General features: G+C 40.8%; 2 protein-coding genes across 6 annotated transcripts; one reads left to right on the plus strand and one right to left on the minus strand.

Moving 5' to 3' along the window:
• Positions 1–601: 601 nt before the first annotated feature.
• Positions 602–14065, minus strand: hnrnpk (heterogeneous nuclear ribonucleoprotein K). Of its 3 annotated transcripts, XM_018668736.2 has the most exons (17): positions 13937–14021; positions 12917–12990; positions 12629–12795; positions 12083–12180; positions 11693–11749; positions 10632–10675; positions 8990–9062; positions 8488–8601; positions 7955–8083; positions 7338–7669; positions 6654–6701; positions 5015–5054; positions 4175–4190; positions 3658–3690; positions 3410–3477; positions 2761–2930; positions 602–1494 (listed from the first exon to the last, which is right to left on the minus strand). In XM_018668736.2, the coding sequence occupies exons 3-17, from the start codon at positions 12684–12686 to the stop codon at positions 1464–1466; spliced, it is 1311 nt and encodes a 436-aa protein (XP_018524252.1). In that variant the 5' UTR covers positions 12687–12795; positions 12917–12990; positions 13937–14021; the 3' UTR covers positions 602–1463. The 3 variants fall into 3 exon arrangements, with proteins under 3 accessions (XP_018524252.1, XP_018524251.1, XP_018524253.1); XM_018668735.2 differs by lacking the exon at positions 12917–12990 and having other exon boundaries at positions 13937–14065; XM_018668737.2 differs by lacking the exon at positions 12917–12990 and having other exon boundaries at positions 1413–1794; positions 13937–14065.
• rmi1 (RMI1, RecQ mediated genome instability 1, homolog (S. cerevisiae)) lies at positions 14014–23544 on the plus strand. Of its 3 annotated transcripts, none has more exons than XM_018668732.2 (9): positions 14014–14140; positions 14536–15218; positions 17126–17236; positions 18085–18234; positions 19655–19725; positions 20056–20179; positions 20448–20529; positions 20794–20983; positions 21541–23544. In XM_018668732.2, the coding sequence occupies exons 2-9, from the start codon at positions 15057–15059 to the stop codon at positions 22751–22753; spliced, it is 2103 nt and encodes a 700-aa protein (XP_018524248.1). In that variant the 5' UTR covers positions 14014–14140; positions 14536–15056; the 3' UTR covers positions 22754–23544. The 3 variants fall into 3 exon arrangements, with proteins under 3 accessions (XP_018524248.1, XP_018524246.1, XP_018524249.1); XM_018668730.2 differs by having other exon boundaries at positions 14051–14180; XM_018668733.2 differs by lacking the exon at positions 14014–14140 and adding an exon at positions 14188–14441.
• The last annotated feature ends 590 nt before the right edge of the window (positions 23545–24134 follow it).

Below are 24134 nucleotides of genomic sequence, written 5' to 3' on the forward strand. Positions count from 1 at the left end.
AACAACAAATGAGCTTGATGTAAATTAGTTACAGCTAGATTTAGACAGTGTTCCTCCGTGAGTTTAAGGGCCATAAGATGGAGGACCTGTAATTGTTGATACTGCAGTAGTGCAGTCTTCCAACAAACTTGCAATTAATCAAATGACGTGGACTCAAACGGCGCCACTGGAAAGTTGCTTGCTTTGCCTGTTTGGTGATCCAACTTTGGAATCAAAGTGATGCCGAAATGAAGATGAAAGATTAAATCAATGTGATAAGGTGAGTTGACTATGAATCAATTATAAACAATTTAGATGATTGAGTAACTTCTGAAGTAAAAATTGCAAAATTGCCAAACTTTTGCTGATTCCAGCTTCTTCTGGAAAAAAAAAGTATTTGCAGACATCACTCTGATACACCTATAATTCATTTCATATAGTAAATAATCTACAGATTACCAGATAACGAAAAAAATCTTCAGTCTTAGCTTTAACATGCATGAAATGACAGCTGGATTGTCACCAAAACAGTCACTTGAATGCCAGTGCACAGGAAACTGAGCTGCACGGATTTTGAAGAAAAAAAAAAAAGAGAGGCAAGTTGATTAAAAATGCAAACTGGTTCAGTAAAAAGTGGCATCATCTTTATTCATTTTACAATTTGACAATGTGAGGTCTACAGCATGGAGAGCAAACAAGTATAGAGAGAGCACAGGAAATTGCAGGGACAAAATAATTAAGTTCAATATCATTTGTCAAATCTTCAATAATTTCTAGCTACATGTTTCCATTTGTGAAGAGTTACTCAAATGATCACACAACTACTGTGGATATTCTTACAAATTAAGCAAACAGTCCTGTAACCTGGTGTGTACAAGAGTCCCAACTTAAAGATCCCAAAATCCATTCTGAAGGGAAAAATTTACCATATCTCAAAAAGACCAAAAAAAACAACCTACAAATGGTTCAACAGAAAAGAAATGTAGCTTACATTCTGCATGTTGCACAGAGCAATAATGTGGTACAACTGTGTGTGAAGGGACCGATATAGACAACAGAAACCACACCAACCCACACACACTGTCATGCGCGCACACACGTACACACACAGACAGATTTAAACTGGAGACACAAACATACACATACAAGTCATAAAAAACAAAACCATCAAAAAATAAAGGTTATGTTGATTTTTGTCTACCAGGAGACTGAAGAATATTTTTGATAGATGTTGAGTGTTAGAAAAAAAAGCAAAGTGTATCTGATAAGCTAATTGACTACACTCTTAAAAATGCAGAACATCTACATTTTCTTTTATGCACAGGAATGTTGGACATTTATTTCATTAAAAAATACAAAAATAAAATTCAAAAAAGACACCCACGATCCAGAATAATAGTCTGAAGGGGATGTGTCGGACAGGGGCAGAAAGGTTGGGGAGGGGGGGGGCAATCTGAGTCTGCTTCAATCTGAGTCTCCTGGGTCTACAGCAAATGACCAGAGTACTGCTTCACACTGAAATAAAAAGAGTGGGAAAATAAATAAAATACAAGAGAAGGAAAATTGCAACTCACAAGTCAATGACAGTGTAAATATATAGCTATGCAACTGTGGGAGGATGAAATCTCGGGAGGAAAAGGATGGGGAGGCAGAACGGGAAGAGAGACAGACAGCAAGTAAGAAAGACAGGCAGAGAGGAGGAGGGGATGTGTGTGACATAAGTGGCTGAAGGAGAGCGAGGAAGAGGAAGAGGACGAGGAAGAAGAGGAAAAAGAGGGGTGTGGTTAGTCCTTGTGTCCAAGCAGGTGCAGCACACTGAAAGGGGAGGAGAGGAAGGAAGAGGGAGGCAGGGTTAGTTACCATGGCAACACTACACTACTCATGAGACAGCGGCAGCAGATCTACAGCTGTATTAGCATTCGGGCTAAGCTCAGATAGCATCAACGAGGAAGTAGTGTGTATTATACGTGCCTACTGGTTGCCAAGGGTGACAGAAGAGGAGGAGCCTGTGCTATTTGGCAGACTGTGATTTGTTGTCGGTTGATCTAACTAAAAACAACAAAATCACTAGTCTTCCACACAGCAGCAGCCAGGGGAAGAATCAATCCACTCCCTGCTTCACAGTGAAACGGCTTAGATGGAAAATAGACACTGTTTTTTTCCCCTCTATCAATCACATTCAATGGACAAATGTGACAGCCAAAGAAACATGTCAATCACATTGACCCCTTTTTAAAAAAATGATATGCAGTAAATACAACTATTAACTTTGCCTATTCCGTCACAGCCATTTCATGTAAGAGGAAGGTTTGAACGAGTTGCAGGTTGCATGGGGAAGAAAGGAAGGGGGTTAGTGAAGAAGAGACAGCAGGCAACAGAAATGCATAACCCAACCAGAAGTGGGTTAACTAGTATTAGGATGCACTTAAACATTTATGCATTTACAACCTTATCTAAATCTACGTTCTATGTATGTGGATTGAAAAAGAGGTTAAGAGAGAAAACATCTTTTATGGATATGTAGTTCTTTTTAGCTTGTATGAGCTTAAAAGACTTCTCACTTCTCAGCAACTTTTCATGATGCAGCCCAGATGTGAGCTTGGGCCAGGTTAAGAGCCCAAATAACAAATTCATGGAGGTTTTCAAAGGGATTCACTCTAAGAAGGCAGACTAATGGGATGGGATAAATCGTTTAAGTAAAACTAGGTGGTTGAATAAAGAATTCCTAGATCTAGTAAGATGGAAGTCAGTGTAATACATCGAGGCGGTGTAAGAACTTGCCTGTTCTGTAGAAGGTACTGGGCGTTCTGGATCTGATCCTGGGTGCCAGTAATGGTGATGATCCGGTCCTCAGAACCCTCCAGAGGCTCATCGATTTTAATGGAGGCTCCAGACTCATGGCGGATCTGTTTGATCCGCTGGCCTCCCTTACCAATGATAGAGCCAGCCAGCTGAGGAGAGAATGTGAGGGGTGAGGGGTGGGGGAGCAGGTAGAGAAACATTTTTAGGCATTGGTGGTTGCATGTGTGTAGGACAAAGCATGACAGTCAGATATATTCAAGAAAATACAGTTTCAATTATTTGAGGTATTTTAACACTGTGTAAAAGATGAAAAGATGAATAATACTTCAAATGATTTTTGTTAATTACACTGAAAGACTACTGACAGATTGTGGGAGACAACATAACTTATTGGTCCCTACAACTGGAAAACTGTACTAATCACGTAGATGCTGCACATAATGAAAGATGATACAAGCACAACTAAATGTTATTTACATAAGAGTAATGAAAACGTGGGTATGACATGATCCCATATGGTGATTGCAGTCTTGAATTAATATTATTTATGTCATAAGGGTGTAGTGCCCGAACACAGCATCTTTCTTTGGTATGCTAGTTGTATGTCACGCTGCTGTCATTAACTCACATCTTTAGGGATCGTCACTTGTGTGGTGATGACAGGACCACCCATGTCATTATAGGAGCCACGTCCACCTGATGGCAAGAGGGAGGGTAGATGTTCAGACCAACACAGATGAGCAAGGGAAAAGAGAAGAGCAGAAACAGAAGGACCGTAAGTAGAGCACCAAAAATCAATACTTGGCTGCCCACATTATCACATGTGGCTCAGCAAATTTTTCAAATCATACTTATCAATGAAGTGTAGAGACCCACCTGACTGGTAGCTATCCCAGGAAGAACTGTTGTCTAACATAGAAGAGAGCAAGAAAGAACAGTGACTCAGTGATAAACACTGACAAGATGTTTTTGTGACATTTGTAAACAACAAATATTCAAACAACCTGTCTCAACACTAAATACAACAAATGCAATGTTCAAAAAAATCTTGTATAAAATATTTTACAAATATATGGAAAATTAGCTTCATCACCAACATTTGTTTAAAATAGATATTTCAAGTAAATGTCTTTCCACTAATCGCAATAAAAAAGCACAATACTGTGGCACACCAGTAGCAAAAACACCTTAATGTTAACTGTAATGTCCTGTCCACCAGTTTGCCATTGATTGTCATTTTATCCATCAACATTACATTCAGATAAAATGATTGATACCACAGTATGTCAGTAAGAACACCGAGGCCTGTACTCTCAGCCGCATTAAGACACATTAACAACCTTGAAATCACAGTCATATAATTCCACAGAAAAACGTGAGGCTGAGCACTTACCATATCCTCCTCCACTCTGTAAAAAACAAACAGAAACACAGACAGTTACATACGGTACAGCCCATTCCTTTCATCTTTCTACAAATCCCAACTGAATGGATGGTGGGTTGTAAGCAGAAATGTATGGATGATGCAGCAGCCTCGTCCATGGAGTAGACTCAACTAAAAGCCACCCAGTTTTCATCCATAAGCCAGACTCCTCCTCCTCCTCCCCTCGCTCCATCCCCCCTTCCCGTCTCTCCTTGCATCTCCATCAGCCCCCATTTTCACCTGCTATTCAGCTGCTGCTGTCACCAGGGCAACAGGCAATTCAAAAAGCTGTTGCTGAGCAACGGCAGGCAGTATCCTGCCAGCTCTCAGAGAGGGAGAGAGAGCAAGCGAGCGAGAGAGACCATCCAGTCTGTCAACAAAGCGTTAGTATTGCCTAGCAACCGACCATGGCCACCCCCACCCTCCCCACCCCCAACATCCTCCCTCTCTTTGCAGGAAAAACAGGCTGGCCGTGAAAAGTACACAGTAAGAGGGCAATTATAGCTGATTATTATGGGGTGTCTCCGGCTGTGGTGATTATGGTCATTTGGTGGGATGGCATACACCATGCCAAAACTAGCTCGGATGCATGGCCAGGACTTGGATGAGTGTGTGCACACGCATGTGCACATAAGTGACCAGCTATGTTTGTATTGTTATACTGTCAGTAAACCACTATCATGACAACACAATGGACAATCAAAGCATATTGTCTAGTGCTAGGACCAACCAGTATGCTAGCTGGAGGGCGCTGGTGCCCAGTGAGATGCTAGTACCAGAGCTGCAAGCATTTAGCAAAGGGTCACTAACCATGTTATCGCTATAGCGATCCGGTCTGCCTCTTCTGTCGCTGGTGATGAAAGAGTGCCACACAGGCAGGGAGAAGGTTGGGGGTGTAGAGAGAGAGAGAAAGAAAGAGCGAGAGGAGAGAGGGAGAGATGTGGGTGGGGGTGGAAACAAATAGAAAAATGCTTAGGAAAAAAGCTTGACAACATTCCAAAGAAAATTTCTGGTCTAGGTCAAACTGCACACACACGCTGAGCAAGATTACAGTATAAACACATTTCCTCTCAGCCATCTTCCCACACAGTAACAGGAACAGCTCTGACAGTGTTATGGTGAGAGGAGTGACAGGTGGTGGTGATGATGATCAGAGCCAAGGGCTGCTCCCCACCCCCCCACCCCAAAAATCGAGCTCAAATAAAGGAATTAGCTGAAGAAATGTGTTGGGGTTTACTTGGTATTCTAACTGTTTCTGAAGAACATATATGCACAGATGTTAACGTTATGTCAAACTACAGCCACAACACAGCTGAACAATACTTGTTGCTTCTGCTTGACAGTGTGTCTCTAGCCATGTTGTGCTGCATATATTAGTGTCTTACAAGGACATCCTGACTTTTTTTTTTTCCTTTTTACAAACGGTATCAGCACTATTTTATCAGTTTGAGTTCCATTAACATTAGCCAGATGTAGATAGCTGACCAAGGCTGGGACATGACAGCATTATTCTGGAATACAGAGATTTTAGAGTTCATTGGAAAAGCCAACCAAAAAAATTTGACCCCCAAAAAGATGTTATGCATCTGTTATTTTCTCCTTTCAAAGAGTTGCATGAAACTTAATTAAAGGGCAAACTAATTTAAAATCAATTACAAGTAAGTGCAAGTCAGCTTGAGAAAGCCTGTAGTATTTCAGGGGATTCAAGTGATGAATATCATCTTCACATCAGCACATGACCCTCATACACACCACCACAAATACATTCTCTCAAAATGGGAAATGCTGGGAGTGAATTTTAGTTTGGATGAGTTATTAACACAGGAAAGAGAAGGTCATACAACAATACTGCAGTTCCCTGCAAAGCACTCCAAATAAGTGGAGTGTAAACGGGTAAATGAGGATCAGGGTAAGGGACCTAGGCAGGCTAGGGCACTACAGGGAAACAGACTGTAGAGAAATGGATGTTTGTAAGGCAGTAATTAGTATTGAAGGTTCAGGGCATGACAGGAGAGCAATAGTTTGTCAAGAGTGTTATATTCTCATGAGCTATGAGCAGAAGTGGATAACCAGGCATATTCAAAAAGCTGCAACAATGAAGTAGTAAGGCGGGGAAATGAGGGATGTATAGGGATACCTCAACACGTACAACTTGATTTTAATTTAGTATGATTTAACATTAGTCACATTTGCGAATGGAAGATATGCTGAGCACCTGTCAGCACTAGTAAATGATTTATTCCTCACAAAGACCAAAGGGTAAAATTACTACTCTAGAAGCAGCATCACCCATTGGTTTTAATGAGGAATCTTTGTTTCAGTAAATTGCAATTATAGAGCACCTATATTGTGCCAAATTCAAGTAATAGAACGTAACAGAATATCAGAATGTCAAAGTATCCCTGTTAAGTTAGGAAGTTTAGGCAGACGTTTGGGGACAGAAACTTACGTTGACCTGTCATCTGAGCCACGGTACGAGTCATAGTAACGATCTTCTCTGTGGGCGAGATGGAGATGGGAAAAAGACACACACAAACACACCCAGACATACAGTGATGAGCACATACAATTAATGGAATGATAACCATGAATACAAATATTACAGAGTGTGTTGCATAGAGTGACACTGGATTACATGCAGAATACTGGACTCATTTTATCTCATGAATTTAACACTATGTAATGCAAATCTGGTGAATCTGTGAACAGAAAGCACCTCAATGGAAAAAATAAGCACTTGAAGAGGGATTAAGCTTTGTATACGCAGATGGAGGAGGGAGGAAAAAAGCATGCGCTCTAGAGGAGGAACCCTAGCACTGAACATATCCTACTATTTCTAAAATATCAAACACTTAAAACTCAAGAGGTTAACAGGAGTAATAGGACTCTCAACTAAGTGGGATCATGCAGTCACCTGACACTTTAGTGTTCAGTAAATCAAAGTATGTTTACAAGATTTAATCTGTGTTAAGCATAGACTGTGTGCCAAGAATAGGTTAACATAAATATGAAACTAAATTAAGTGTCCATGCCTTGTGACTGGACTCTCGTTTGTGCATGAAAGCAGCAGCACAGCAGGAGACTGACAGAGAGAGAAGCTGCACACTGTAAATCACTTATGTCTATCTCTTACCCTCCTCTGTGTGGGTGCCCCATGGGCATGTTGCGTCCACGGCCACTGCCCCTGCCGACTCTACTTGGGTGAGGTAGAGGAGGACCTCGGCGGGGGCTCATCTCTTCATAATCCCGACGGGAAGGAGGCATGGGTCCCCGTCCCCCTCTGCTTGAGGGCATTCGGTCAAACCCACGGTCTCCACCACCAGATCTGCCCCCGCGCATTTGGAACCCTCCCATTAGCCTGCGGCCACCCCCCCTCTCTTCAAACATCATGGTGAATCCACCATATTCATATGTTTCGTCATAGAAGTTGGGGTCATAGGGCTGTGCACGGCCTTTTATGGGAGCCTAAGAAAGTAGGACAGAGGGAAATGTACTGACAATCAAGAGTTTGTAGAGCACTGTTACAAGTGTGCAAGGAACAAGTATGTGTCTATTAGCAACAATATGTTATCCCAAATATAAAACTAAATCTCCCTTAAAAGGACCTTAAATGTTTGGATGAATCTCAAATAAAATTCAAAGCCAGCTGCAGCATACTACATCTAAAATTTCCAACCATCAAAGTACCTACAATGTCTAAGGGGTGGTACATCACAAAAAAGCCTCACAAACACTGTGCAAGATTCTTACCTCAGAAATGAGCTCCAGCATAGTCTTGATACACTCCACCACCCGCTCCGTTTTACCGCCAACCAGCACTACCCGGTCTGTTGACTGAGGACAGCACTCCTGAAACAGCTTGATGCTGGTCTTTGTATTCTAGAAACACATAGGGCATTGGCACACATGAACGGGCAGAGAAAAAAAGAAAGCTCCTATATGATACAGCAGTTGATTCTATTGTAGAAAAAATAAACTAATAAAAGAGCATTTCCCACATCAATGTTACAGGTGTTTCCACATCTTTGGGGCATATTACGTCATGAGAGATTGATCCAGAAGAATAGAACAGCTCGGCAAATTTAATAACAAACACAATATAAAACAAAAGATTAACAAGAGAACACTTATATCCAGTTTGGTTTGATTCTGTCAAATATCTCTCAACACACAAAGCATGTGAGGACACAGTTAACAATAAATACTTGTATTACCGTCTGTAACCTGTTTTGCAACTAATCTAATGGCAAAAAATGGTTCCTAATTCCATGGTATCAACATACCTCCCGGAGCTCCTTGATCTTGGCTCCTTTCACTCCGATGATTGAGCCAGCAAGGCTCTGGTGGATCAGCAGACGCAGCTCACAGTCAAAATCCATACCATTGTACTGCTGGTACTGAGGGGAACACTTAGCGTGTTAATACAATCAGTAATACATACAATCTACTTAGGTTCTTGAAAAATAACACAACTTAAGCCTCAAAATAGAGTGCAGACACAAGTAATTAGACATGTTCTAACTAATGTTAACCAAACAAGTAATTTGCTAGTTAAGGTTAAGATACCCAAACAGCTAAACAGTAAGAGCACATAACTACAGGAAACAAAGTAATTTCAATTTAAATAAAAAAGTATCTCTGCAACACAGTAGATATTTACAACAGACAGTTTAGTGAAAACCATTAACATTCACCATTGATTTCAATCTAAATAAATAATATAATTCACTGGGTTCATCTGGACTTGAAATGAAGATAAAGAAAATAAGATCAAGAAGTCCGTACCTCTTCCAGTGTGGGGATAATCTTCAGCAGGATCTCTCCAACTGTCTCGATGTCAGCACTGATGCTCAGGATGCTTCATATTTCACCCACCAATGACAAGGCAGAGCACAACCATACAGAGAGGGTGGGGTTGGTGGGTGCCAGCAAGGCACCCCAGGAGGGAGGGAACAACATTTCAGATCAGAGAATTCATGACAACCCCTATTTTTTGCCATAGAAAAAAAAACAGTCAAACCCCATTTAAGCAACTTTCTACTGAGCCTAACACAGCTATATGAACTGTTGAGGTCCAGTGTTTTATAAACATATGCATGCTAGGTCACTGGTAATTCAACACTGTAACTGGGAAAAGCTGGTACCCAAACAATGCAATGAAAAGAAAACAGTCTTTTGTCAAGAGAAAGGAAGAAAAGAGACAAAATAAAAAGGGACCCAAAGAAAAGTGACTGCATTTGGTGACCACTGAAGGGGCAAAACGGGGAGGGTGAAGTCTGAGGAGGATCTGGCAGCAATAAGCACCAAAGATGCCAGAGAGAACTCTAAATCCTAAAGCATAGTTTGGTGGATGCACACCACAAAGACTTTGACTACAAAGCGTAGGGGATCCAACGCAACTTTAAAAAATATTAGGGAAGATGGAGAGAATGAATGGTCTCTCCTATTTTTATTGTTTGCAAACAGTCCAGGCATAAAAAATTGGCTTGAACAGCTACTTTGATGATTTATTTTGCCAAGAAATTTTGTTGTCTGCACCCACCTAATGGTATAATAAAATAAACACAATGAATTTACTGATCAAGAGAACTGAAGCAGTTTGTACATGGAAGTAGAATGGTAGACAGCTGAGGAGGGTAACAGAGCAGATTACACCATGGAAAATTAAGTTTGCCACCACTGGAGTTGATGTTTTTTTAAAGAGATGGGAGAAGCAACAAACATAAAACCAAAAAATGCAGAGGTGAGTGGGACAGAGAGAAGTAGTCTGTACTTTCAATAGCTCCAGCAGTTGATAAATAAGTTCAGATGAAGCAGAAGACAGGAAAGGAAAAAACAAACACACACACATTTGAATCCTAGCTTGCCTTTTGCATTTCGGAATGGGTCAACAGTCTGAGTCTATCAATACAATGAGGACATGACAGGGAAAGAATGGGATGGTGCGAGAAGCAGGTGAGCATATGAAACTAATGAAAAAACAAGAACACCAGTATATCCACTTTGGGGGGGGGGGGGGGGGGGGTGAAAACGCCAAAGATAAAGAGGATAGATAATCATCAATGGAAATAAAACAAAAGAAAAACAAACAAACAAAAAAACACGGACATATTGCACAGATTATAGCAAAGATTTAAAAAGACAGTGGCAGATTGTGGAAAAAAACCCTGACAACACCAGCCTATGTTTCAATGTTGACGTGACTTTAAAATGGCATATAAAGGATGTTGACATGACTTTTACAGGCTCAACAGGCAGATTTGGACATGAACGCATTTAGGCATTTTGACTCAGGCTAAAATACTGTGAGAACAGGTAGGTTAAAATACAGTGACTTGACAGAGGCAGGATGACTATTTATTATTCATTTCTTCTTGTTTGTTTGACCTGTAGTCAGGCAGTGAGAGGGAGGAGCTTAGGGACATACCGCTCAGGCCCACTGCTGTCTGGGACTGACACACTGGCATTGTACTGGGCGTGGCATGGGCAGGGGCCAGGGCCATTCGAGCACAGATGTCAATCAAGTAAGGCGCCCATTTAGGGACAGGGCACGATTATGGGCAGGGCCAACCAGGGTGTCAGGTGGGCGGGCGCAGGAGGGGCCATCCAGAACATGGGCAACAGAGGAGGAAGTGGGCAAAAAAGTCAACAGTAAAATAATAAACAAGGGAGAGGGAAGAGGGAAGAGGAATACATTTTTAATATACAGGCTCTACACTGTTCAAACGTGACTTTAATTTGATTCTCTCAGAGATTGGTTTGTCAAAGAGAGAAAAGGAGAAAAGGTGACATTGGAAAATGGGTAATGGCATATTAAAAACATGAAGAGTTCAATGCTGGGGAATAGACCAGAGACAGTGAGAAAGAGGGGTAGAACAAATTGTGGAGGGCTAGAGAAAGAGGCAATGACACTGAATGAATTAAGAACTGGCCAGGTTGCCTTAACCCTTACAAAAAAATTGTTAGCTAGCACTGCAGGTGACCTCAAACACCACACTGTGCCTATAAATTTTAATTAACAAGAGCATCAGTGTTTCCACAACAGCATTGTTACAATAAATTATCATTATGGAGAAGCAAATGGACATGAAATTGGACTTTTGTGCCTAGGGCCAGTTTAGCTGAGGCAATCACATGATGTCCATGTGAGAAGAAAAACATAAAACCAACCCCAATGGGTTTATCAAAATATCTCATGAACAGAAGACTAATATGAACACAGGCATCAACTAACCACACCCCTTGCTAACACTGAAGAAAAAACTGGCAAATGCCAAACAGGGTTTTAATCATTTATCCCCGAGTAAATGTTTGTTTAAAAAAGAAAAGAAAGAGAGAACTGCTGTCCTACAGTGGGGGCTGGGTAGTATTAAGAGGCTGAACACTGGTGGAGGGAAAAGTAATAAAAAAAAAAACAAACAAAAAAAAACACAAAATAAAAATTCAACAAAATAAGACATCAGGGTGGATAAAATAAGATGTACTCACGTCTGTACGGAGAGCTTTGATGTTTTTGCCACCCTTTCCTATTACAGCTCCTGCATTCTGAGAATATAGAGAATACTTTGAAAAACTGAAAGCACAACAAATACATGCAAATGAGGAAATGTGAACTATGGTACTGCAATTAACAGGCAAGGGGTTAAGAGTATATTACAAATTATTTCAGGAAAAGCATAATGACTATATGAATACCCTTAATAAAGAGTGGAAATTAATTATTTAAAAACAGAGATGTAATCAGGGCAACAAAAAGAAAACCATAAAATATGGAGGGAGTCAATCTTACTTAAAGGGTAAGCAGAAGGAAGTGACAAAAATATAAATAATCACATAAGGATTCAACATGAAACGTGAAATGAAAGGGGGCTGATTTACTTTGCTCTGCAGGAGGATGCGAAGCTCAACCATCTCGTCCGAGTTCCTAGAGCGCTTGAATGATTTCTGCTCATCTGCATCCTCAGCAGGGCGCTTACCTGGCATAAGGAGATAAAAACACACACTAACAACCCTGCGTGCACAGCCTTCCACAAGATAAAATGAAATAACCAAAAAGACCACAGAAAGCAGTTAAGCACAGAGAAATATATTTTCAAAATGTCTTCATATTACAAGCTAAATCTACACAGATCAGTGTGTACAAAACCGGGACATTCTTCTACAAAAACATGAACACAATTTTAGGGAGAACTGTGAATATATAGCTTTGGTATTTTACTCTTGCACACACATTTTGAGACATCAACCTCTAAGAGGGATACAAGAGAACATTTTCAATCAAATAAAACAAAGTTGTAAGTAATCAGCTACAACAATTACGTTACATAAACAACATTTTAATATAGGCAGATTTGTCAGACCTGTCAATAAACCTATGCACTTTGACAACTTAAAACAAAAATGTATAGAAAGTATGTTTTGTACCGTTAGTCTCTGTGTTGCTGAATGAAGTCTCTTCTTGCTGTTCAATTTCTGTCTCCATGGTCTTCTGGCAGTGGAAGAGATGGGATAGGAACCTCGGTCCGGGGAACAGGCGGCGGCGGCGGCAGGAAGAGAGAAGCACAAAACTGGTCCCGATGAGCTGTAGTTGTCTGTCAGCATTGTAAAAAGGGGGAGAAGAAATTAGACAATACAAACTGTGTGCTAGAGATCCGGTTATTAAAGAACCAGGGATGCAATGGAGAGAAAAACTGGCGGAAAAGCGGCACTCACCGATATTTATTACAGGGACAAGGGCGTGCTGATAGGCGGAACTAAATAAGCAAGGACCAAACAACTGCTGCGACCTATCAGGGAGGGAGAGGCTAGCTGAAATACTAACATGTAATATGAAAAAGTCTTGAATGAGAGCAAACTTTAAAACGCACCGATTCTGATCACTATGTCCCCTTTGTGTTTGAATCGATGCGACTGATAACTTAATTATGTAACAATACAGGTCAGCTGGGCTTATTTAGCATCCAGTATCACAACCCAGCCATCATTATTTGAAGGGACACAATTATCATAACAATGATTGCTTGGGTGGAGAGGAGCAGGCGTTTTGCAATGTTTCGGAATGAAGGAAGTGTAAGACTTCCACAATCCTTGAATCAATAGATGAGTGATAAATTATCAATATTATCGTGAATAACGAGTAGATGCTATCAATTAACACTACCGCTATCATACTCGCAAAGAGAACACGTCGACTCTTATTTTCATGCATTTTACGGTTTAATTACTGACGCCAGACAAGAAGAACATACGCTAATATTACCCAAACCGAAAGTCAGCTGGCTCTACTGAAGCTAACTCAGCGCTAAATCATTAGCTGAGAATAGCTCTAGCTACGGGGACGGCTAACTAGCCTGGAGGGAAACGCATTGGCTAGGAGCTGCTTCATGTAGATTTGACTTAGAAATTTCATCTAGTGTCAGTCTTACTCATTTTAAAACAGTTTCCTAGCTGCGTCACTGATTTAAAGCGAGTGGGCTGATAAAAACTTTAGCAATCGATTAATACAAAGACCAGCTCTAGCCACTCAAGCTAGCGGCTAGCTAATTTCGCCATGTTGCCATAATTTCGGTTGAGCACAAGCCAGACCAGCTAATTAGCCGGCGTTGCACTGGACACAAAACAGTAACAAAGTAACGCTACAGACATGCTTGTTTTTATGGCACCTGTACACTTGAGTTGTATTATACACAATGTAGCGAAGAAAAAGAAGGAAAATATCGTCAAAACACAAACCTGTGGTGCAACACCTCGCTCGTCCCCTTTCCTTCTCTACCGAACCTGAAAATGTACGAGTTGAATCCAAGTGTGCTGATTGGTTGAAGAGAAAGGAAATCTAACAGAAGAGCGTCACAATTGGCTAGAACAGACGTCAACCACGACACCGGAGGCGTTTCCAAAGTGATACGATACGCCCTCTTTCCGGCTGCAGTTTGATCGGTAAATTACCGTGGATGTTCAAGTTATTCCTGTTTTTAAGGTGGGATCTACATGGCTAGTCTTACATTTTGTTTCTCTAAGAATTTGTATAGGCACGACTGACAGGTTTAAAAGAACTGTAGTTAGATATACGAGCTTCTGTGGTCATCTACGAGTACAAAGCTAAGGTACAGCCGCATCCTCTAAAGCTAAATAAGTTGGCTTAGTCAACTTTGGCGCCCTGGCTACTTGCCACAGCACTCAATGGTAGAGACTGCCTCCATGCTTCTCGGGCAATATTAATAACAACGCTTACTTGAACGTAAAGGTTTTTTTTCTTTCAGTTTTTATAATTCTGTCGCATGCTATCCCTGCCAGCATTTCTCACCCAGTCTTTATCTGTTTCTCCTCCACAGTGACCAGACGTGACCATCTGGAGAAACACAGGGCTTAACCATGCTGATATGACCAAAGAAAAATAACAAGAAGCAATTCATCTGTGGTTTATGTTACAGAGTCAAGTGGTTCTGGAGATGCAGCAAGATTATTAACATTGAAACACCCCTTTAAGCCCTCAGGGATTTCAGGGTGCTGTGCCATGAATTAAATTAAATGCAACATTTGAGCCTCTTCTCGTATGCTAGCCCTGTATGCTACTGCAACAGAGTGAAACTGGACAATTAATGTGTCATCATAAAACCTTTGCAACATAGTTATCAAACATAAAGGTGCATTACAGTTGTAAATGCCAACTATTTAGTCTGCAAATAAAACTGTGAATGTGTCATTCACAGTAGCGTCATTACTGATACATGTAATTGAACATGAATAATTGAATTCTGCAGCTGCAGGAGCTTCACTGACCAGAAGCTAGAATTGTGTTCTTGTGTAGAAATAGCAGAAAGTGGCCTAGGTCAAATACACACAGAGAAAGAGAATGGCCCCTGAGATCCAGGGAGTGGTACGTGCCACCCAAGCCTGGCTGCAGTCCTCCTGGCATGTCCAAGTGCCCTTTGCATGGCTGGAAGCCTGCGTGGCGTGGCTACAGGAAGAGGCAGGGGGGGCAGGTCGTCTGTCACAGCAGCAAATCAACCAACAGGTAGGCCCCTTGGGTGTCTGACTATGCAGATGAATGCAAGATGATCACACGCTTCACATGTTCATTTAGAGTCAAGTCACTAGCTGCTTCTGGAACTTCCCTCTCATTGTCATGGAGATAGCTCAGCTATCATCACATGACCCAAGTATAAACCTTGGGTCATAGGTGGTCCTATGTGGGGGGAAGATGGCTACCACAGTCTCCATTCAAAGGATGGTCTCTTACATCTGGTGTGTGTGGTGGGTTGTGCACTGACCACTGGTTGATGACCTTTGACCCATTCCCATTCGATGCTGTGACTGGTTTTGGTGTGGTGTTTACAGGCAGCTGATGTCTGTTTCCTCTGTCCATTTAGTCTCTAAGGTTCTCACTCTTTCATCTGCAGTAAATTGTGTTTATCACAGTTGTGTAGAACTGAAACAATTAGTCCAGTAACCAACACAAAATCAATTTGCAACAATTTTTATAATCTCTTAATCATTTAAGCCATTTAATCAAGCAAAATGTCAAACATTTGCTGGTTCTGGTTTCTCAAATGTGGGGATTATGTTGCTTTGCTCTGTTTAAACTAATTTAACAATCAATATATTTGCTATAGAGCATTTTCAGATGTCACCTCAGGCTTTCAAGATGTGATAAACAATTTAAAAAAGACATAACTAAACAATTAATAAGAAAAATAATCCACAGATTAATTTACAATGGCTGTAATCTGCAGCTACGCAGTTGTCTGTGGTGTCATACAACACTTTACCTGTCTGAGGTGATCTTGTCTTTAAGGTGCACCACTCTGTAAGGAGTAACCCAGACTGAACTGAAAAATCCCCTTGCTTGGTTTGTGTCTCTTTCTTTGCTGTATGGAAGGAAATTCCACTATCCTTTCATGCTAAACTGATGCAGCAACTCAGAGTGTGACTTAAGTAGCTGTTTTGTTTAAGTTGGCATGCCAGGTAACCTGAAAAGATGCTATACACACCATGGGGCCCAATCACCAATATTGTCAACCCTACACAAATATGGAGCGCACATAAAACACAACTCATTGAACTGTGGAGCAGACAAGCAACAAAAGCCACATCTCTTTTACAGTCAAGAGAACAAGAGTATCATGCTACAGTGGGTAATGATCAGCAAAAGTGGGCGATTGAGGAGTGAAAGAACACCTCCTGGTCTGACAAATCCTGGTTTCTATTGCAGCATGCTGATAGCAGGGCAAAATTTTTGTGTAAACAGCATGAATCCATCTTGCCTGGTGTCAGCTGTACCAGCTGGTGGTGGCGTCATGTAGGGTATGTTTTCCTGCACTGACGCATCATTTGTACGCCACAGTGTACCTAAATATTGTTGCTGAACAGCTGTGTCCCTCCATGGCCATCTTTTTTCCTTTTTCAAATAGATACTTGAGGAGGATAATGCTTCATTTCTCAGGGCGCATATCATCTCCTCACAGTGCCAGGAACATGACAGTGACATCAGTTCATTCAAGTTGCCCACATGGTCTCATGATCTCAATCCTACGGAGCACTTTTTGAATAATGTAGATCAGCGTGTTCACATCATGAATAAGAGACTGAAATCGTGCAGGGACTTTATCATGCTACTGAGTCACTATGCCTCAAAATCCCTGTGACAGTCCTCTTTGTTGAATCATTTCTTTTAAGAGAAAAAAAACTTTTCAAATGGCAAAATTAGACTTGACCCAGAGCCAAGTAGCTGGTCTAGTGCTGGTCTGTTGAGGGTAATTTGATTCATGTCAAACAAGTGAGCGTAACATGTTCTTTGTCATGTCACACATGTGAATATAAGAGAATCATAAAATGGCTCTTAGGGAATGAACTTGCTGAGAATGCCAGAATTTCTAACACCCTAAAACCTAATATGCCTCACTACATGATGGCAAATTTTAGGCGCTGGACCAATGGCTGTTGACAGATCTGAGGGACCTGGACTACCCTGTTCTCCCTGAAGGGCTTGCTGTGGCTCAGAAGACCGAACTCAGCGGCACCTTCTGTGTCCAGGTACAGGCTTGTTGACCATACATTTCATGTTATATATTTCATCTCATGTTTACTGTTGATCAGTAGAAGGCTAATTTTGAGATAAAAGATAAAGATGTTAAAAGGCACTGTCAAATAAAACAACCCTGTTGAAAATTAACACATGGAAACAGATAACAGCACATGGAGGACAATTTATGCACCTTCAGCAGAACACAGGCAAAAAAAAAAAAAAAAACTAATTCACATGTAACAGCAACACACAGTAAAATGCCTAGCGGTCCACACTGAGCAAAGAGGTGATCACAGTGTTCCTATTGCATTTGTTCAATGGCGCCGTCAGTTTATAAAGCTCTTCACGTAGTTTGTGTGTATACTGTTTGTTGTGTTGTATCTTAAAAATATTTGGCTCAAGGCAATTTTTGCTTAATGTCATAGGAGTCTGGATATTTTCTGCTCACTCTGTCATTACTGATGTGTTCTTCTGTGCGATACAGATTATAATCCAATAAGCGAGTTATAGACGAAATAGACAAAATCACACAGCAAGGTGTTGTAGCAAAATTATGGCTGCTGTGTACCTCATGGAAAAGAGATGATTGGATTACAGTCGGGAGCCGTGTTATAACAAAGCACCACTGGATTCCAGTTTTCCTTTAGATGGAAAATAGAAAAACCCAGCTGGAAACTCTGAGACAGAGTAATTAAATGTTCCGAACATACAATGATGAGAACAAATAAAACTAGCAATTCAAGTGTATATCCATTACACTGTAATAAGACTGTAGTGTCAAATATTTGACTAGATATTTAAGAAAGGGAGATGCAGAGAAAAGCCTGCGTAATCAAAAGTCCCACTCCCATTTCAGGTTGACTCATTACTGGACATCAGTCAGCCTGCGTATGGTCAGCTGCAGAAGTGGAAGGGCACAGAGTGTGCCAACGATGAAGTGTCTGCTGTCACACAGACCACCCAGAGGCCCTGGGAAGCCAGACCAACCCGTATGCTGCTACTGCAGGTCAGAAGCATCTATGAAATAAAGTTGGGTTTTTATCTTGTTTTGTTTTGTGTTTTTTCAAATCACCCTTGAACCTTGATGTTGTGCAGTGGACCCAACAGTTGCATTAACCTGAAAAAACAGGGATGGACTATGTGATATAAGTTGTCAGCCTCTGAGCTAAGAAATTGTAGCAAAAAAAAAAATAATATATAATATAAAAATATATATATATATATATATATCAAATTATGAGTATTTACCTGTAACTAGCATGTCTGTGTGTTTATTTTTGAACCAGCGGCTTTTGCATCAACACCCATATGTAGTAAAACATTGTGAGAGTGAGATTTTTTTCTCTCACAACAAACAACAATAATTTGCAGCACTTCACAGCTTATTGCTAGACTAACAGTTACTGCATGGGTTCCCTTAAGAGATCATTGTTGAGGAAAACTCTACTTGTGAAGGACAGAGCTGCTGTATTATTTTGTTAATAGAAAAGTTTGTGATCACAGTAGTCTTGAAGCAAAATTATGTTGGATTACTTTTTGGCATTTGGATAAAGTAGCCTTGACTACAGCGTATTTGAATTACAAATACAATGTTAGTGGCATTTATCAGTGTGTACACTTACACAGTCGATGATTCAACCCTAATCTACACCAGGCTTTGTCTCAATGTTTTGTCTGGTTGAATGACAAAGATTTCTTCTTCTCTCTTCAACTGAATCAGAATGGACAGGTACAAGCAGTGAGAGTATATGAAAGAGTAAATTGCTGGAATATAAGGCGCAGACTGTAATTTTCACCTTAAGTAATACACTTGTCACTGCTCTATGGTTTCTCAAGAATAGTGCTGGTGTTGCTTAGAAACGTTGCATTGGCTTTTATTCCCCCCTTTTTTCCCACTGTTTCTCAGACCATTTTGAGCAAGTCACAGTGCTAGGAGTCATGGGATGCAAGGATCCATGGGCAGTTAAACATGTATGAAAAATCACTGCCAAAAGGCAGGGTAATAAAGCATATGTGTTTAGATAAGCTTTGACCAGCTTTGCATTTAGAAAAGTCCAAGCCAGTAGTAAATGCAATGTCTAAACAGAAAATTATTTCTAAATTCAATCAGTCTAGGTTTAAGCCAGCAATAAGGTTTTGGGGAAATTTGCAGCTAAATAACGTACAGTGGGACTTACATATACAGTATTACATTAGCTGCAGGTCACAGAAAAATGCAAAGAATGTTTTTTTATTTGCTTGTTTGTTTTTTAAAATCTTTTTTTCCCTTTTAGAATTTCTAAAACTGTATAAAAAATCTGCTAACATTAGGTTAGGGCTGCAAATTTGTTGAACTTTCTTTTGTAATATTTTGAGAATGTAATAATTTTCCTGTTTATTTGTCCCTGGTTGAATACACTTTGTTTTTGTTTGTCTTTGTCGCACAGGTGACAGATGGAGTCCAGAGCTTGGAGGCCATGGAGTATCAGCCTATCCCTGCACTCAGCGCATCACTCAGGTTAAGGATTGATCTATAAAACACTTGTGATGTCTTTTTTGCAGCTAATGATATAAAAAGAAGAACCATGCCTTCCTGAAAATGTAGTGAATATTTACATCTTGGCAGCAATTGTGCTTCAGTTTTACAGTAACGCATGCATTGAAGCAAATTTTAGAGAAACAGAGGGATTACTGTTTCTTACATTTTGGGTGGAGATGTCATGAAATCCAAATTGAAGTTAATAAAAATGCAACTGCTGTTTCACTGCCAGTTTCTCATTAATTCAAAAAAAAACCAAACACAGATCTGACAGATTTATATTTTCTAAAATGTTCTTTACTCTCTCAGGCCTGGTGCAAAGCTGCAGTTGCAAGGACAGATGGTTTGCAGACTTGGAATGCTGCTGTTAGGGCCGTCTAACATCAAGGTTCTGGGTGGTGAGGTGGAGGACTTGGTGGACAGGAATAACCAGGTTGGTTTCTGTCATCTGTCAAAAGCAGGTTTTTACCAGTTCATATTCTTTATTTTTGTTACACATTGATTATGAATTTAACCTGGAACTAATCACTAGTTGATTTCTGTTTCTTGTAAATGTAAAACTGCACTGACAATATGTCATGGTGTTACGATTCAGTTACTGTTTTAAGCAAGGACAAAGTCATAATGCCAGCAGTTATACAGTGTATAACATGCAATAATAAATACAGATTGAGTGGCATATTTCTTTACTACTCTGACAGGGCCGGGTGCTGTGTCGGACGCTGGGACTTCCTGAGGAGCAGCAGCAGGAGGGGGAGGGGGCCCACTCTGCACCACAACAAGGTATACTCATGACAGCTTGAGTATCTTTAATTGAAGATCATGTGCTACAAAGGTCATTGAGAATATAGAGCATGTGTGTGATATAACACCACAGTTTTGATTAGTTAAGGCCTTTTCATGTGATGTTTATTTGATTTGATTACTTGAAAGAATGGATAAACTCAAGTCTCTGATATGCCTATAAATCACATTTTTATGCCTAAACTACCCATTTTATAATTGAAGACAGTCGTGACACAGAGTCTCTTTTGGTTTTCTCTTTAGGAAACCAGGAAGTGGAAGACCTGGAGCTCGATGACGCAGAATTGTTGGCCAGCCTGGAGCCCCAGGAGGAGGTGGGAAGGGTTCAGGTTGGGTCTGTTCGAGACAGCGGCTACGGGACACTCAGTGAGACCTCCTGTCAGCTCTCCAGAAGCTCCTCTGTCAGGAGCCCTGTCTCGGCAGCCTCATCTAGGTGGGTGGTTAACAGTACAGATCCTTGACATTTTGATGCTCGAACTCCTCAGGTTTCATCATCAGGCAAATATACCTTGACATTTTGAATTTTACCATAATGTTTAGTTTCATTTGCCAATTTGATTCTACAGCCTATGAACAAACTTATTTTATATAATGTATTTGTAATTATTGCTGTCTTTATGTTTGCCTGCTGTTGCCACGTGTTTATTCATTTGCAGCTAGTGAGAGTCATCACTTTTAATGAAGTAGTAATAATGCAACAAAAACACTGTGCTTGATGCACTGTTAGAACTGCTGAATGAGGAGAAACAACAGAGCAGAATCAAAATGTCACACCAAAATCGATTTCATTTGAAGTGCACTGGAGCTCTTACCCCTGCACTCCGGTACATTTCTGTCTGTCTGAGATGATATTCACCAGTTTCCATTGCTACAAAATCTTATAAGGATAAATGCAGTTACAAATTGTGATAAAAACTGCAGAACAAGTTGTCTGGTCATTATTTACCTACTGGTATCTTCCAGAAGTGCAACCTCCTCCTTCTCTTACAGGAGTGGTTTGACCCACAACAGCAGACGTGGTCCAGTCCAAGAGCAAGAGGATTCTGATCTCTTTGACACCATACCTTCCGAACATGAGATTCAACATGAGATCCAAGATCACAGCATGGCAGAGGAAGACTTTCCTGATGAAGACTTTGATGATCTTCCCCTGGACGAGTTGGACAGCATGATTTTTCAGCAAACTGCAAATGTTACTGCGCAGTTTGACAGCAGTCACAGAAGCACACCACAAAATAGCTGCAGAATAACAGGAAATCCTAACAGTTTGGGCAGAGCAACAAAACCCCAGACTGCTCAGTTTGAGCAGCACACTTTAAATGGCTCGGGGTCATTGTTGGGTTCTGGAAACTCCAGATCCGTCACACAGAAAAGAGACTATCAAGGCTGTACTAAAGGAGCTGCAGCGACCTCCACAGCTTTAGAGCCATCGCACAAATTAGAATTTATAACCAATGACGAGAGCGATTTTATGGATGAGGACATGGACTGCTTTCTTGAAGAGGAAGAAACCTATGGAGCAAAACCTGGCAGGACTGGAAGGCCAGATCTGCTCTCTGTTCAACAAGGGCCTCAAAGAGACGGAGAGAATGCTACCAACAAAACAGAAAGTTCAGCCTCCAGTTATACACATACCAGCAAATCATCAAGAAGCGGAACTGATCTCAGACTTCAGGGGCAAAGTTACACCTCAAACGCTACAGACTCCAACAGACTATCTACTAAAAAAGATCCACAGAGTGACAGCACAGTCCCTGTTCTCACTCTAACCTCTCCACCTTTTACATACTTGTGTCTGCTTGAAGAGCTAATGTCCAAACCAAACCCCCACACCACCGAAGTCCGTGTCAAAGCTTTCATCGTGACTCTCTTGGGGAAACTGAGCAGCAACAATGGCGTTTGGAGTGTCTGCGCAACGATATCTGATGGAACAGGTTACCTGGACGTGGAGTTGTCCAACAAGGTTTTGATGGGTCTGCTGGGCTTCTCTGTGGCAGAGAAGGCGGCCCTGAAGCGCGACCCCGCCCGGAGAGGTGAGCTTGATGCCGGGATGAGGAGGTGTCAGGAAGAGCTGGTGGACATGTGCTGTGTTATGACCATGGCAGTAAAACCAGACGGAAAAGCTGTGGTTACCAAGGCAGACCAGGTCACTGAGAAAGTACTCCAGGAGCTGGAGCAGAGGGTGAGAGACAGGAGAAAATAAACACAGAGTGGGTGAAAATTACAGGTAGCAGAGAAGTATGTTGCTGTTGAGTAGAGATAAAAATTGCCAACAAAACCAAAGCAAATATAACACTGCATCAGCATTGCCTTAAAAGTTTTCTTTCGTGAAACAAAGCTAAGGTATTTTTTAGGACTGGTGATCAACCTACCCTACTGTTTCAGACATGGAGAGCAGAATGTGTCAACTGAATGTCTGATGATCAGCAAGCAGCGTGTTGCAATGCATCCCATCTGCTATATGTGAATGTGACATTCTGTTATTTGTCATTAGAGGATTTCATTCATCTATTCAGAGAGCTATTGCCAGCTTGAATGCAGTGCATCATTGCCAAGCAAAGTAAACACACTCAAGATGGAACATTTGATCTATAGTATATATTAATAATTGGTTATCATAGCATATTAGTTCAAGCAATCCAGATTTGAGCATCCCAAAATTGTATGTAACACTCATTTGAGATGAGAGAGGGGTATGGGGAGGGAAAAAAGAATTCATATTCTGATTGTTGTAATGAATTTCTAGCCTTTGCATTCATTCAGTACATCCATTACTTCTGACTGAAAAATGATTGAATATCCAAGGGCAGCGTGGGTCTTTAATAAACTCCCCCTGAGGCGAATGAGAGGAAAGGAAGATAAAGGAGAGGCCATGAGCTTCGATTATTTCTCTTCATTATAGAGCCTCATCTATGTTTTTGTCTTTGATGAGCACATATATGTGATGCTTTACCTGTATTTGCTGTATATTGAAATAAAATTGTTCTGAAGATTTAATAATTTTCTTTCGTATTCCTTTAACTAATGAGACATGCGTGAAGTAGCAGCTTGCTGCTAATTTTACCTCACCGTTTCTTCTCGTCAAATGAAGTACTGTACTGAATCAGATGGATAACTGGATAAACAAGACCACAGGTGCCAGAGATCTCTCGTTAAGATGAGACATCTCAACAATTTTTACTACACAAATTAATGTATGTTTTGTCTGCCATCATACAGTATAATTAGGTGGCAGTGTCCAATAGGTCAGTGTGATAATGAGAAAAACACAGGCTAATAAAGGTATCACAGGGAAATGCATGTTAGGAGGAATGTGTGCTTACATTTGTCTGTCTGTGTGCTCGCGCAGAGGGCATATGTATGTATGTTATTGTCTTATGCCTCTGTGTGTACTTCCATTCAGGTAGTTGGTCTCAGTTCATTAAGGGCTAATCAGGTCTAACATCTAAATCAGGACCCTGCTATGAATGTCGATAGCCTGTTACGTGCTAATGAGGCTGGATACAATGGAGGAGCTGGGAGAGGAGGGAGGATAGAAGCAACCCATAGGGAGATACAAGTGGAATAAATATTGGGTGATAGAG

The sequence above is a fragment of the Lates calcarifer genome, linkage group LG13, assembly GCF_001640805.2.
Source record: "Lates calcarifer isolate ASB-BC8 linkage group LG13, TLL_Latcal_v3, whole genome shotgun sequence".
Classification (NCBI taxonomy): Eukaryota; Metazoa; Chordata; class Actinopteri; family Centropomidae; genus Lates; species Lates calcarifer.

Excerpts from the sequence above, each read along its gene's own strand:
- hnrnpk (XM_018668735.2), bottom strand. The coding sequence starts at position 12,686 with ATGGAGACAGAAATTGAACAGCAAGAAGAGACTTCATTCAGCAACACA. Across the intron at positions 11,750-12,082 it reads GCATCCTCCTGCAGAGCAAA|AATGCAGGAGCTGTAATAGG; the intron begins GTAAATCAGCCC and ends CTATATTCTCAG. Across the intron at positions 5,055-6,653 it reads GGCTCAGATGACAGGTCAAC|CGACAGAAGAGGCAGACCGG; the intron begins GTAAGTTTCTGT and ends TTTCATCACCAG.
- rmi1 (XM_018668732.2), top strand. The coding sequence starts at position 15,057 with ATGGCCCCTGAGATCCAGGGAGTGGTACGTGCCACCCAAGCCTGGCTG. Across the intron at positions 15,219-17,125 it reads AGCAGCAAATCAACCAACAG|GCGCTGGACCAATGGCTGTT; the intron begins GTAGGCCCCTTG and ends GGCAAATTTTAG. Across the intron at positions 20,180-20,447 it reads TGGTGGACAGGAATAACCAG|GGCCGGGTGCTGTGTCGGAC; the intron begins GTTGGTTTCTGT and ends CTACTCTGACAG.